This window comes from Artibeus jamaicensis, unplaced genomic scaffold (genome assembly GCF_021234435.1).
Source record: "Artibeus jamaicensis isolate MK-2021 breed Jamaican fruit bat unplaced genomic scaffold, CSHL_Jam_final contig_354, whole genome shotgun sequence".
Lineage (NCBI taxonomy): Eukaryota > Metazoa > Chordata > Mammalia > Chiroptera > Phyllostomidae > Artibeus > Artibeus jamaicensis.
Window position 1 is genome coordinate 3,787,691 of NW_026521803.1, and position 12,230 is coordinate 3,799,920.

At 40.6% G+C, this 12,230-nt stretch overlaps 1 protein-coding gene and 1 pseudogene across 4 annotated transcripts in view; both read left to right on the forward strand.

The window, feature by feature from the left end:
- The window catches only part of DLGAP1 (DLG associated protein 1), an 856,099-nt gene extending 850,557 nt beyond the window's left edge, over nucleotides 1–5,542 (forward strand). For all 4 annotated transcript variants that reach the window (XM_053664366.1, XM_037150738.2, XM_053664367.1 and 1 more), the window contains one exon: nucleotides 2,649–5,542. In XM_053664366.1, coding sequence (XP_053520341.1) covers nucleotides 2,649–2,858 — 210 coding nt within the window. In that variant the 3' untranslated portion in view covers nucleotides 2,859–5,542. The remainder of the gene's footprint in view (nucleotides 1–2,648) is intronic.
- A 4,874-nt stretch (nucleotides 5,543–10,416) lies between these two features.
- On the forward strand, nucleotides 10,417–10,571 carry LOC119047949 (60S ribosomal protein L39-like; annotated as a pseudogene).
- The last annotated feature ends 1,659 nt before the right edge of the window (nucleotides 10,572–12,230 follow it).

Below are 12,230 nucleotides of genomic sequence, written 5' to 3' on the forward strand. Positions count from 1 at the left end.
CACTTGGGATATTATCTGTAATATGTTTCAGGCATATTTTTAAAGAAAAACCTGTCTTTGTGAATTGGAAAATGGGAATGTGGCTTTTTTGTTAATTAAACGTTAAGTTAAACCATTTTAGTCACCGGAAGGAACTGCCTCCATTTTGCTTTTTAAACTAAAATAAATGACATCTTCAGTGCATGATTACATAGAGCAAGAGTTCAACTTCGTTACCCCTAGGATGTGTTTCTGAGAAAAATAGGAAGCCCTGAAAACTAATCGACTTTGATAACATTTTATAAATAGAGTAATAAAGAAACCACTGTTGTTCAAGTCTAAAAATATACACATCATCAGTTTCACATTGATCAAAAATGTTGGGATTTTTTTCTTTTTAAGGAAGTTTTACTTTTGGTTGATTTGCCTTGGGGAATATTGCTCATTGGGTTCCTCATGCTACAGTTTAGAAATAAAGACTCAAATATTTTTTACTTTAATTAATAAACTACAATTTTCATATTTGATTATGGTGATTCCACCAGGCTTACACATACACATCGTCCACCCCCCTAGGCTGGGCTGCTATGCACAACGTTTTACCACTTGGTTTTCCTATGGCCTAAGGTCAAATAGTTCCAAGAGATTCAACTATAAAAATTACACCTGGCTGTGACCCTGAAGCACTGGTGGCCCTGCCCTTTTCAGATCTCCTCACCTGTCACAGAGCTAACAGCCAACCAATTCATTCTGTTGCTGCCCATCATAATACCAGAGTTCTTGGGGTCAGGGGACTCCCGTGAGAAATCCAGTCTCAAGGGATGGTGCATGGTAGACAGGCAAGCAATGCGATCATTGTTACCCCTCCTTCCCTTCTGTCACCATCAACCTGAGTGTTTTAGGGGTAAGCATCAAAGTACCACTGATACATATATGTGTGCCCTCTCACTTAGGAAGCCAAACATTTGCACGTAATCTAGTTTTCTTTTTTAAGTCTGTGTTTAAAATTGTCTTTTAGATAAACTTCTGAATTGGTCTTATTTTTAGAAAACACTACAGATGTACACACATAGTGGCAATTTCTGGAGCTGAACCAACTAATCTTCTATTTACTGATTTTTTCAGAATCATTGTTAAAAAAACAAAGTGTACAAGGATAGGAAAAATGTGACTAAAATTGATCAATATTCATACTTTCAAAAATATCCACCAAGTAACCCAACAATGAAGATTTAAAATGTCCATAAGGAATGATGCTAACCTTTGGACATTCACACAGTAAATCATTAGTTAATTTGATTCCTAAAGCATTATACACGTTGTCTGTGATTAGAGCTTTTCATCACCCCATGAACTTTAGGGGGAAAAATGAATGAGCACCATCAGAGTTGGCCGAACACTGTTTGCACACTGTGCTCCCTTTTTCCATCCTCCAGGCCACACAGACGCTCCCTGGAACTGCCCGAGGGCAGCAGCCTTGGTGTGCTAAGTTTAAGTAGGCACTTCGCCCACGTCAGCAAGGGGGACTGCCGTGATGAGCGCAAGTGGGAAGGCACAGGGGGTGCTCTTTGAAGAATCTTAGAATCCATGTTTTTTTAAAAATACTTTTCACATTGATGAGACATCTCACGTTTCTTTATGAGGACGGGGGGCGGGGGATCTTATTACAAACAAAAGCATTCACATGAACCTTTTCTCAGCCTGACTGTTCATCACCCTTTTTGTAAAAACCCTTCGTGGTCAAGATTTCCTTCTCTCCCACTGCATTTTTTCTTTTCTACGTAAGTCATGTATGGCTTTTGTTTTCTCAATGGCATTTAAAAATATCTGTTTTATAGTTTGCTGTTGCTAAAGCAGATGAACTCTTTCAGTCCTGGGTTAAGTTTTCATGGCACCGTGTCTGTCCCTATGAAGGGAATAATAGCCTTCTGGGCCACGGTCATTCTGAGGTCCCTGAGTGACATCCCAGCTGGGTGTTTAAGGAGCCACTTTGGAACTGATTCCAAGCCAGAATGTAGAAATTACCAGTGACTTCCCTTCAGGATGACCCTGGAAAGTATATCGCTGTGTGTTTGTGTGTGGTGTGCAAAGGGGTGTAACTCACTGTGGCATCTACAAAGCTAAAGAACACAGTCTTATCCTCTCTTCTTCCTCATTTGGCCATTTAGGTTTGGGTGGGCCTGCAGAGAGGGCGGTGGTGGTTTTAAACTCTGAACCCAGCTCGCACCAGCTGCCTTGCCCCCTTAGAGGGGATGCAAAGTTCTAAGATGCTGCCGCTGCCGCTGCAACCCTTTCCCATCTGTAGCACCTGGAAGAGTCTGGAGTCTCCAGAGAGAACCACACTAAATGTGCTGGGAGCTGCCTCCTTACAGCGGGGGGGGGGGGGGGGGGGGTGGGGGGGGCATGTTAAATACCCACAGCCTTTCCTTGGAGAGACCTAGCTCTGCAATCCAGCCTACCCTTGGCTTTAAGCTTACCGGTGTATATATTTTCTGCATCTTTTGAATACCTAAGCCAGAATAATAAAGAAAAATATATATACAGTGGACAGATCAGGACTAATCATCCTTAGGTTTAAAAAAGTGTGTTCTAACTACTGACCTATCCCAGTTTTTCCCAAGCTTGTCCTGAGAAGCTGTGTAATGTCCTGAACCTTCTGCTTTGATCAGGAGAGAAGGGCCCCTCCTCCAGTGCCAAAGAAGCCGGCGAAGGGCCCCGCGCCGCTGATCCGGGAGCGCTCGCTGGAGAGCTCGCAGCGCCAGGAGGCCCGCAAGCGCCTGATGGCAGCCAAGCGCGCCGCGTCGGTCCGCCAGAACTCGGCCACCGAGAGCGCCGAGAGCATCGAGATCTACATCCCTGAGGCACAGACCCGGCTCTGAGGCGTCCGGGCCGCGCCACGCGTGACGTGCGTCAGGACCCAGTGTCTGTCGTCCCCTCCTCCCCTTCCCTCCCCGCTGCGCCCTCCGAGCCCGTCTGTCTCTGAGCCCAGTGACTTCCACTGTCGCGGTGTAGTTGTTCATCTTGCAGAAGCCGTCCCCCAATCACCCCTCTGCCCAAACCAGTTTGCCCACGTTCTTCACTGAGCTTAGACACCTGTACTGATGCGTCACCCTGCCTCATCCGATAGCCAACCCTTTCTGTTCTCTGCAAAACTAGGCCCACCTGTGTAGAAATAGCCCCTTTAAGTCACTCACCATCCTCAGTTCTCTCAAGTTAGTCTGTCCCTAGAGCTCAGCAATATAAAACCATAGGGTATTTCAGAAATCCAGTATCACAGGGTGAACCTTTGGGACTTAACCGTCTTCCACGTGAAAGAAACTAGGGCTCCGATTCCCTGTATTTCCCCTAAATGGTTATTATTTTGCAAAGCAGATGGAGCACTTTATTTCCAACCTCAGAAATCACACCATCTCACCGGAATCAATGAGTGACAAACCCGGAGAGGACCGAGCTGGGCTGGGGGTGGAGGACCTGGATGTGTAGTGGGAAAGGGAGAAGCAAAATCCGCAGGTGCTGGGGTGACCTGCACCACTCACAGCTGCACAAACTGCCTCACTGTTACTTCATCAATCACTGCTTCAAATGTTTCAATCAGCAGAAGATTGTAAATTCGATCTTTCAGGGAAATTAATCTATTCTGAAAGGCAATAAAATGAAGAAAGGCAAGGCAAAGGAAGCACTGAGAGTTTAAGATACTACATAAGGGTTTTATTTTTTGTTCTATTATTAAGAAAATTTAGACCTGGAGTGTTTTATCAACTTTTATTATGTTATGTACATTATCTTGTCGTGGTGGTGGGGTCTTAAAGGGGAAACCGTTGGTTGGTTCTGTTCATTTGTTAGTGTCCGTCCTGGGGAGCCGACCTAATCACACATATGTAAGTACACATCTGCTTATGAAGTGCTGTAAATGGCAGCCAGGCTGTTTTCAGAGATGAGTGGATTTTCCTGTCACCCCTTTGAATGCTACCCATCCATCCCTTTAAAATGGTTAGTTCACATCGCAGACATATTTCCTCCTTTAGTCTCCTCTCGCTCTTACAGAGTCCTGTCATCCACCAGAATAAGGATTTTGTCCTATGTCAACCGGATAAAATAAATTTTCTGCCCCAGAAGACATGCCTCATTCCAAAGACCTGCCACCCATCCTTAAGTCCCAGGTAGTGAGAGAAATTTGACTTACAAGGTTCAGAAACCACAAGGAGAGCGGGAAAGTCATGACTCACAAACATGGAAAGAAACCCAGGCTTTTGGCAGAGAATGTTGATTTACATTTTTAATCATGATGATGGGCAGTATGCACTTTGCTTCCAGCTGAAGTTATCTTTAAATGCCCTTATTCGTAGCAGTTTAAACATTTAGAATGTGATGATCTTAAAGTATCACTGGCATTTTGTGTCCAGCTCCCACCCTGAAGTATTAGAAATTACCATTGAAAAATGACTTTTAAAAACATACATCAAATATGCTTGCACCAGAGAAGCTTTTTCAAAAAAATATACTCACATAGCCAGGTGCTAATTTAATTTTATTTATGAAATTAAGAGAGGTGATGGGTTCTGGCAACAACTGCTTTCATGAACATATTCTAAAACCACTAGAGAATTTGCTACCTCTCAGAGCCACTGATGCTTTGAGCAATCTTTATAAACAGGGCACAAATGTTTACTGCTGTGGTTTACAAGAAAAGGGCTACTAACTTATTAAAAAAACAAATTTTTAACTAGGGTGAACAAAGCACCTTGAGTGCTTTGTAAAACTGGAGCATACAGAGATACTGAGCTTCAAGTACTTGCTGGTTTTAAACAGAAGACATCTTTATTTTGTAACTGCATTGGAAGGTCACACAAAATTTGCATCAAGTAAGGCCAACTGCCACCTTGGGTAGCCTATGGTCACATTCAATCCTGCAAATGACTTGGAACTCACAAATTAGCATGAAGGAAGCGAAATCCATTTGAAGACCCATGTTCCCAACTACAGCTCTGTGCCCTGAAGTAGAGATAAGATTTGGATTAAGAAATAGATTTCTAATATGACTCAAGATCATCCTACAGCATTTTCTTTGGAAACTGGTTTAGCCCAGGATATTTTAAAGAGAGACAAGAGAAAGCCTATTCATCTTGTCTATGTGAATGGTATTTGTATATTCATAAGCTATTTTTGGTAAGAATTTTAAATCTTTTAGCTATATGCCCACAGGCATCATGACCTTTGCCTTCCTTAAAGACACAAATTGTGCAAACAATTTATAAAGAGCTAATTATTGATGTTAAAACATGACCCCACATAAAGCTGCTTGTTAATCACTTGCCCCCTTTAACTGACGTCCATGAGTCTAACCTTTGTTACATTGTTCTTTTTGATGTAATTTGTAGAAATGTTTTTTAGTTCATAATGGAAAACGTATTTACCCAGAAAAATTACTTATTTTGTTTAACTTTGGTATAAAGCTGTTTGGGCATTTTCTCGGGGAGGGGGGATTACAAAAGAAGTTTGTCTCCCACATCAAAAAAGTTCAAAGAAATTAAGTATTTATTATATTTTTTGCAGATGTTTCCATACAATTCACATAACCTTTTTGTAAAGAGAGATGAAGAAATGGATTAAAGATTTTTAATATTTGAAATGGTAAATAGAACTAATTTATTTGTAATATATTTCTGTTATTTATAGATGTTTCCTTAATGTTTTACTGTGCATTACCACTTTAATTTAAGCCTTATCCTTGTGAATTTACCGTTTCTTTTTAAAAACATGTCTAGATGCATATTTTAAATAACTGGAGTGTAAATCACTAGCATATCTCAATTCCCAAATGTAATTTTTAAAAATTATTTTGGTTTGGAAAAAAAGATTCATTTGAAAGCCTTCAGATAGAGGGGTGGGGAACATTTTTATGGCTTTATGAATTGGAATTTCATAGGCTTATCTACCTAGATTGTGTGTGGACAAAAAAAATTGTAAATAGATGAATGTTTCCCATAATGTAAAAAGATGAAATTAATAAAATAATTAATGCACTGCTTTCAGGTCTGCATGTTTTCACTACAGAGTCCTGCTTCTTCCAAAGTATAATTAATAGCCATTTAGGGGTATAATTAAGCAATTAAGCATATCATTCTAATGAACGTTCATTATAACAACACATATGCTAGTCACTGTTGAGCCAGGAAGTAGACCTAGATAAGGGGTTTATATACTGAAAACTCAAAGTCACTTTACTATGATGTTTGCACACATGTGAAAGTTTCAAGTCAAGAGCAGTATATTTCATGAAAGAAGTTATTAATTTCTCAAACTTGTGCAAATCTGTATCTATTTTATTCATTTGAATTTCTTTGCAAATATTTCATCAATTTTGTTTCCTACACAGTTCTCCAGGGTAGGAAACATCAGAATAACGCTTTGTGGTTTTCAATTATTCTCGTAGTAATGAAAAACTGTGCTCACTGATGTTTAGTGACTTGCCCGATGTGACATAATTGTTAAGTGACAGATTTGAGTCCAAAATTCAAGCCTTCATTCAGCTCTTTAGTGAAATCTTTATCATTCTTCCAGCATTTAAAATTGGTAATTATTTGTCACTGTTGATTTTGTTTGGGTTTTATCTAGGTCATAACCCTTACTTCATATTCACAAAAATACAGCTTACATTTTTTAAAAAAAAGTAAATAAAGTGACCTTGCAATTATCTAAAAATGCTGTAATTGAAGATATTGTATCCACACTGCTTCCTCCCCACCAAGTTCTTTGCCAAACCCTTCCACCTATATGCAACAAACTTAAAAATCATTAAGCAGATAAGCTGCTTCCTCTGATTTCTATACATAAACAAAACCTGTACCAGTCACCAAAATAATACAATGTACTTTTGAAACTGCTTCAAAAGCATTTGAAGTGGCTGGATCCTTGTGAGGTTGCAAAGACCTTGTAACTTGGGTTCATGAACTGACTATTCCTGAAGTCTGAACCGTGATTACACTTAAAAAGTTTTGCCCTTTAACAAATTAATTCTTATATTTTATTGGGCCTCCTTAAGTGTTTCAGCCAATATGCAAACTAAATGAGTTACTTTTTGCATGTGGAAATTTGAATTTCAGTGAAGCAATTTCCCATGTTACAGGGTTCACCCCCCAAAATGTGATTTCATTTTTAATAGAAATTGACAAAATTGTTTGCTTTGAATATGGATTTCTTTTTATGTCTTTGAAATCCACCCCTTTGAAAATATAAGTTTATTTTGGTTTAAATAAATGACGTTTAAAACCTATTGTGTCTGAATGTGTTCATTCTCAGATGCCAGTGATAGAAGTTAAAGGGTGCCGAGATTTGAAATCTACCTCGTTTTTTGCTCCACTGTTTGACTTTCAGCTGCTAAAGCAAGATTAGATCAATTCCTTTTGTAAACAGAAACCAGTGGCCCTGTTTGAAAACTGTCTCAGGGTCCTAACGTACATATGAAGTGTAAGTTTACAAAATAGGTCCTAAATTCCTCTGTAAATCACTGTCATCTTCCCTGAAGCAGAGAGAGGAAATGGCGGGCTGCTTCCTGGTCCACATGCTTTCCTCTGGGCTTTCTGCTGGGAGCCCTCATCAGATAATCACAGGAATGGGAAGCCCCAGTGCACTCCTGATTCTTGGGTCTCCATTTAGCCAAGCCAGTGTGTTATTTCCATGTCCTCTATGAAAACGAGCACAAGCCTGAATTTATAGACAAAGGCTGAAACCAAAAAAGTGTTTTAATAAAATACACCAGCAGTCAAGCTCTGCCATGTAGCTGATAGAACTGTTGTTATTCATTGCACCAAATATTTTCACTAGTTCAGCTCAAGGTTGCCATTCTTCCTCTTCACACTTCCAGCCTGCCTTCTGTGAGAAGCACTTGCTAATTTCCTCTTTTCAGATGACTTGATAGGTAAATCGGTTGTCATAAGGGAGCTCGTTTTGAGATCTCAATAAACAGGCTCTTCCCTAGAAAACTCTCCCTTTTCCTTTGGAAAGGAGGAAAGGCAAAACAAATAGAGCCTCCATTTTCATAGGGGAAATGCATTCTTCATATTATTTATGGGAGATTATGCACAATTACAGGTTTCAATCCAATGCTTTCACAGCTCCTAGAGGCCAATGCTCCACAAGTAGAAAATACTCCTACACAGCTAGCCTTCCGAGGTTCACACGCATAATCATCAATTGATGATTCCTTCCTTATTTCTAGGGCTTTCAAGTCCAATGCCCACCAGCAGTTTAAACTATGAAAAATTAGAATAAACATCTAAGGAGGTAGACAATCCTGTGGAGGGCCCATGAAGTGTATTATAGGAAACATCTCTCCAGATTAAAGTGATTATATTCTACTACTGTCAGTGATACTTTTTAAAATCCCATCTGTGTCACATCACTTATTTTTTAGAATAAGACCTTATGTATCTTACAACCTCAGCCAATATAGTGTCTTTCCATAATTCCCAAGTGTGAGAAAAATCAGATCTCAGAGGCAGACCTTGAACAAAGGTGAGAAAGAGAGAGGTTAAATAATTTTCTCTTACATTCCTTTCCAGTTTGATGTAGTTTAACGCAGTCATTAAGAGCCTGCCTCTCCCCAGCTTACTCAAGGAAGAGAACCTCCTGCCCTTGCTGCCGTCCCTGGTGGGAGTTAACCTCTTCTCTGTCCTGCAGCCTGGCCTCTGCAGAACAGTCAGTACTCGGGAGGCCTTGGTGAGCCTGGCACTTCCAACGCTGAGTTTGACAAATGTGAAAGAGGAACTCAGGGGCTTTTGAATTGTTTCTTATGTTAATCAATAGGTAATGAGTCTGAACTGTTTGAAGGGGGATCCTTTTCAAGATGCCGATATCTTTGTGCCGGGTCTTGAGTTGATGCCCCCAAAATCCCTTGACCAATGCGTTGTTCAAAATGCAGTCTTTACAGGGAGAGTGAAAAACTGATCAATAGTTTGGAAAATTGCAAGAGTGGAGAGATGGTAGCCCATGAAAATGAGTATTTCCAAACACAATACTCATTAGTTTAGTGGGTGTTAAGCACTTTGTAACTGGTGGTGAAGTGAGAAATAATTATTCAGACAAGTCTGAGTAATTCTGAAGACAAAGAGAGAAAGTAAAACACTCTGTTAACTTGAACTTAAGATGTTTTGGCATCAGACTATTCAGGATCTGTCAGTGGCTGATTCATGGTATAATTGTTCTCAAGGGCACTTCATTTTAAGATAGGTTATTAGAAGGCCAAGGAGCAGCTTTCTTCCAGCAAAGGCACCACATGAGAGTTGGGTTAAATATTCAACTGAGAACCTGGGTTAAATATTAAGGAAAAGCTTACCTAAAGAATATATGACATCTTGACTGCCCTGAGAAACTTGGTACACTGTCCTGAGGGAAGTCATGATGGAACTGAGTCACTGAATGATCCTTATGAAAAAGGGAAAGTCCTCCACAGCTTTTAGTATTTAAGTTTATTAGTATCAGGATGGGCAGGGTAGGACAAAATGGCGGCTGAACTACAACCCGGAAAAGACAGTGACATCAAACCATTGAGCCAAAAGGGCGGGCTTTGCCAAAACGAATATCTGCATAGCAACCTGAGCCCCAGGAAGGCCACCAATGATATATTGCCGCTTTGTTCAAAGGGGGCCAATCCCCAGCTCCCACGAAGAGAGCCAACCAAAATAAAACCCCGCCATATTCCCTGCTCCGGCGCAACTTCCCTGGCCCCACTCTGCGGACCAGAGAACCTCGCCCAGGTGCACAAACCCCAATAAAGCTCTTTATTGCCTGACTTTGTGGCTGATTGGCATTTCTTTCTCGGAGGAGCCTAAGCAAACCTTTCAGATAGTACATACAGAAAAGATAGATCCACACACGTATGCACACGCTCACGCGTGGACACACACACACATACACCATGATCTCTGTGGGCTTCAGTCCAAAGTGAAGTTTTCCCAGCAGTTTTTCTGTCAGCGATTCCAGATCCATGAGAAGAGAAGATCCAGCTGGGAGAAAGCGAAGGCAAAAGGAAAAGTCCCCATACACCCCACCAGAAACACCCAGGTGTCATGTTGATTGTAATATTCTGACTTGGGGTTAGGTGGCAAAGCACTACCATACTCTTGTAAGACATTTACAAATACTGCCAGCTTTTCTCTCAGAAGCTGGACTGACCCTCTCGTCAGCCTCAACATCATGCCATGAGTGAGTCTGTCTGCCCAGCAGGGACAGGGCCACTCTGTAAGTGGGGAAGACCTCAGGTTATACAACAGCAACTTGTGTTTGAACCTTAGCTCTACCACTGACTAGCTGCATCATTTTAGACAATGTACTTAACCATTCTCTACTTCAGTTTCCCTATCTGTACAAGTAGGAGGAAAATAATAATTACAGCTCTTTCTCTGTCATCATGGTGTATGCAGTTGATTCTTCTTCCCCATGCCTTCTCACAAGACTTTCAAGATTACAAGGATCCTGGCCAAGAAACAAAAGCAGAATCAGCCCATTTCCCAATGAATTCAGATGAAAACTGGCGATACAATCAGGTAAACTGCAAGAGGAGACTTTGGAGAAGAACCAACCTGGGTCTGTAAGGAACCACACATGAGAGATGGCTCACATATTTATGCTGTACCCAGGTTGCTTGCATCTTGAAATCACTGAAAAGATCACTACTTTCTGCACAGTTGGGTATTTTAATTGGGAAATTATTGGATGAGTGATTTTTCCTGTTGATTTTTTCTGCTGTAGAAGGTTGGTACAATAATAAATGTGAACCCTTTTTAAAAATAAAAGAAAATAATACAGGATTGTTCTAAGGATTAAATGAATGTATGTAAAGTTCTTGATACAGTGAATGCCTAAACACATGGTAATCACTCAAAGGTTCAATGTCTTCGTCACCACCATTACATGTTCACACTTACTAGTTTTGTACCCTGGCTGCACTACTGCGTGTGCATTTTGTAACCCTATGAGACAGTCACTACATGTAAATTACCAAGAGACTGAGGAGATCCCAGGATCACCGGAAAGTGACAGAGCCAGTATTTGAATCCATTCTAACTCTTCACATGTGTGTGATTTGTGTAAGACAAAGCAATTTATCTGTCATTTTTCTGCCATTTTTAAAACTTAGTTGTATATTGTTTTATTTCAGAACATTATGACCTACCTATTCTCTTCAGGGACTTCACAGCATTCTATTATATGGATGAACCAACAGACATGTAGTTCCCTTACTGATGGACATTTAAGCTGTTTCCACCACTTGCCATGACAAAATCTGTAGTGAAAATTATTTTACACTGTATCTTCAGTACATATGGAAATGTATCTATAAGTTATATTCCTAGATAAATGGACACGCACTTTTGTTTTCAAATACCGCCAATTGACTTTTCAAAAAGACTACCTTGATTTCCCCGTCACCAAACATGTATGGGTTTTAGTGCCTACCTTTGCAAACAAGGCATTCATTAAGTAAATTTGGAGCCATGCTTAAAAATTCAACAACAAAAAATCCAGGAGTCTCCTTGTTGGCTTTCAACAAAGAAGGGGAACGAAGGTCTCTAGAAATGTGGCAATGGTTTTAATGCACTTTTTAATGTAAATCCCAGAACAAAGATGCTAGAGTTGAAAGAAGGAATAATCATATGTCAGCACCAGGGTGTGAACTTACTGGAGAGTTGGGCCTTTGTCACACACTTTGGAGGACGGCCTAAGAGGTGCCTCCTGCAGCAGATCCAGGGCCATCACAGAGGTCCAGCCAGGACTGGAAACAAAGCCTACGCACTTCGAAGGTTAGCAGGTTTATACCACAGGACACCAACTCCTACGCCGGGTAGTTCTTTTGTTCCTTATCAGGACTTTTTCTTTTTTTAAATTAAACTTCACTTCCACAAAGGTTTTAAGCCCTGGCCAGGTAGCTCAATGGGTTAGAGCACTGTCCAGGTATGCCAAGGTTGAAGGCTCAATTCCCAGTCAAGGTGCCAAGGATCAACCAATGAATGCATAAATACATGGAGTAGCAGGTCAACGTTCCCCCCTCCCCCTTCTCCCCACCCCCCAACCTCTCTCTCTCTCTTGGTTTAAATAAATAAATAAATAAATAAATAAATAAATAGCTTTAAGACAATTTATAGAATTCAAACACAAAACACCGAACACTTTTTAAATGGAAAAGATATTGGTAGATAAATAATTTCACCAAGGTGCCACCCAGGCCCCCAGGGTCCTGATTTGTGGCAAAT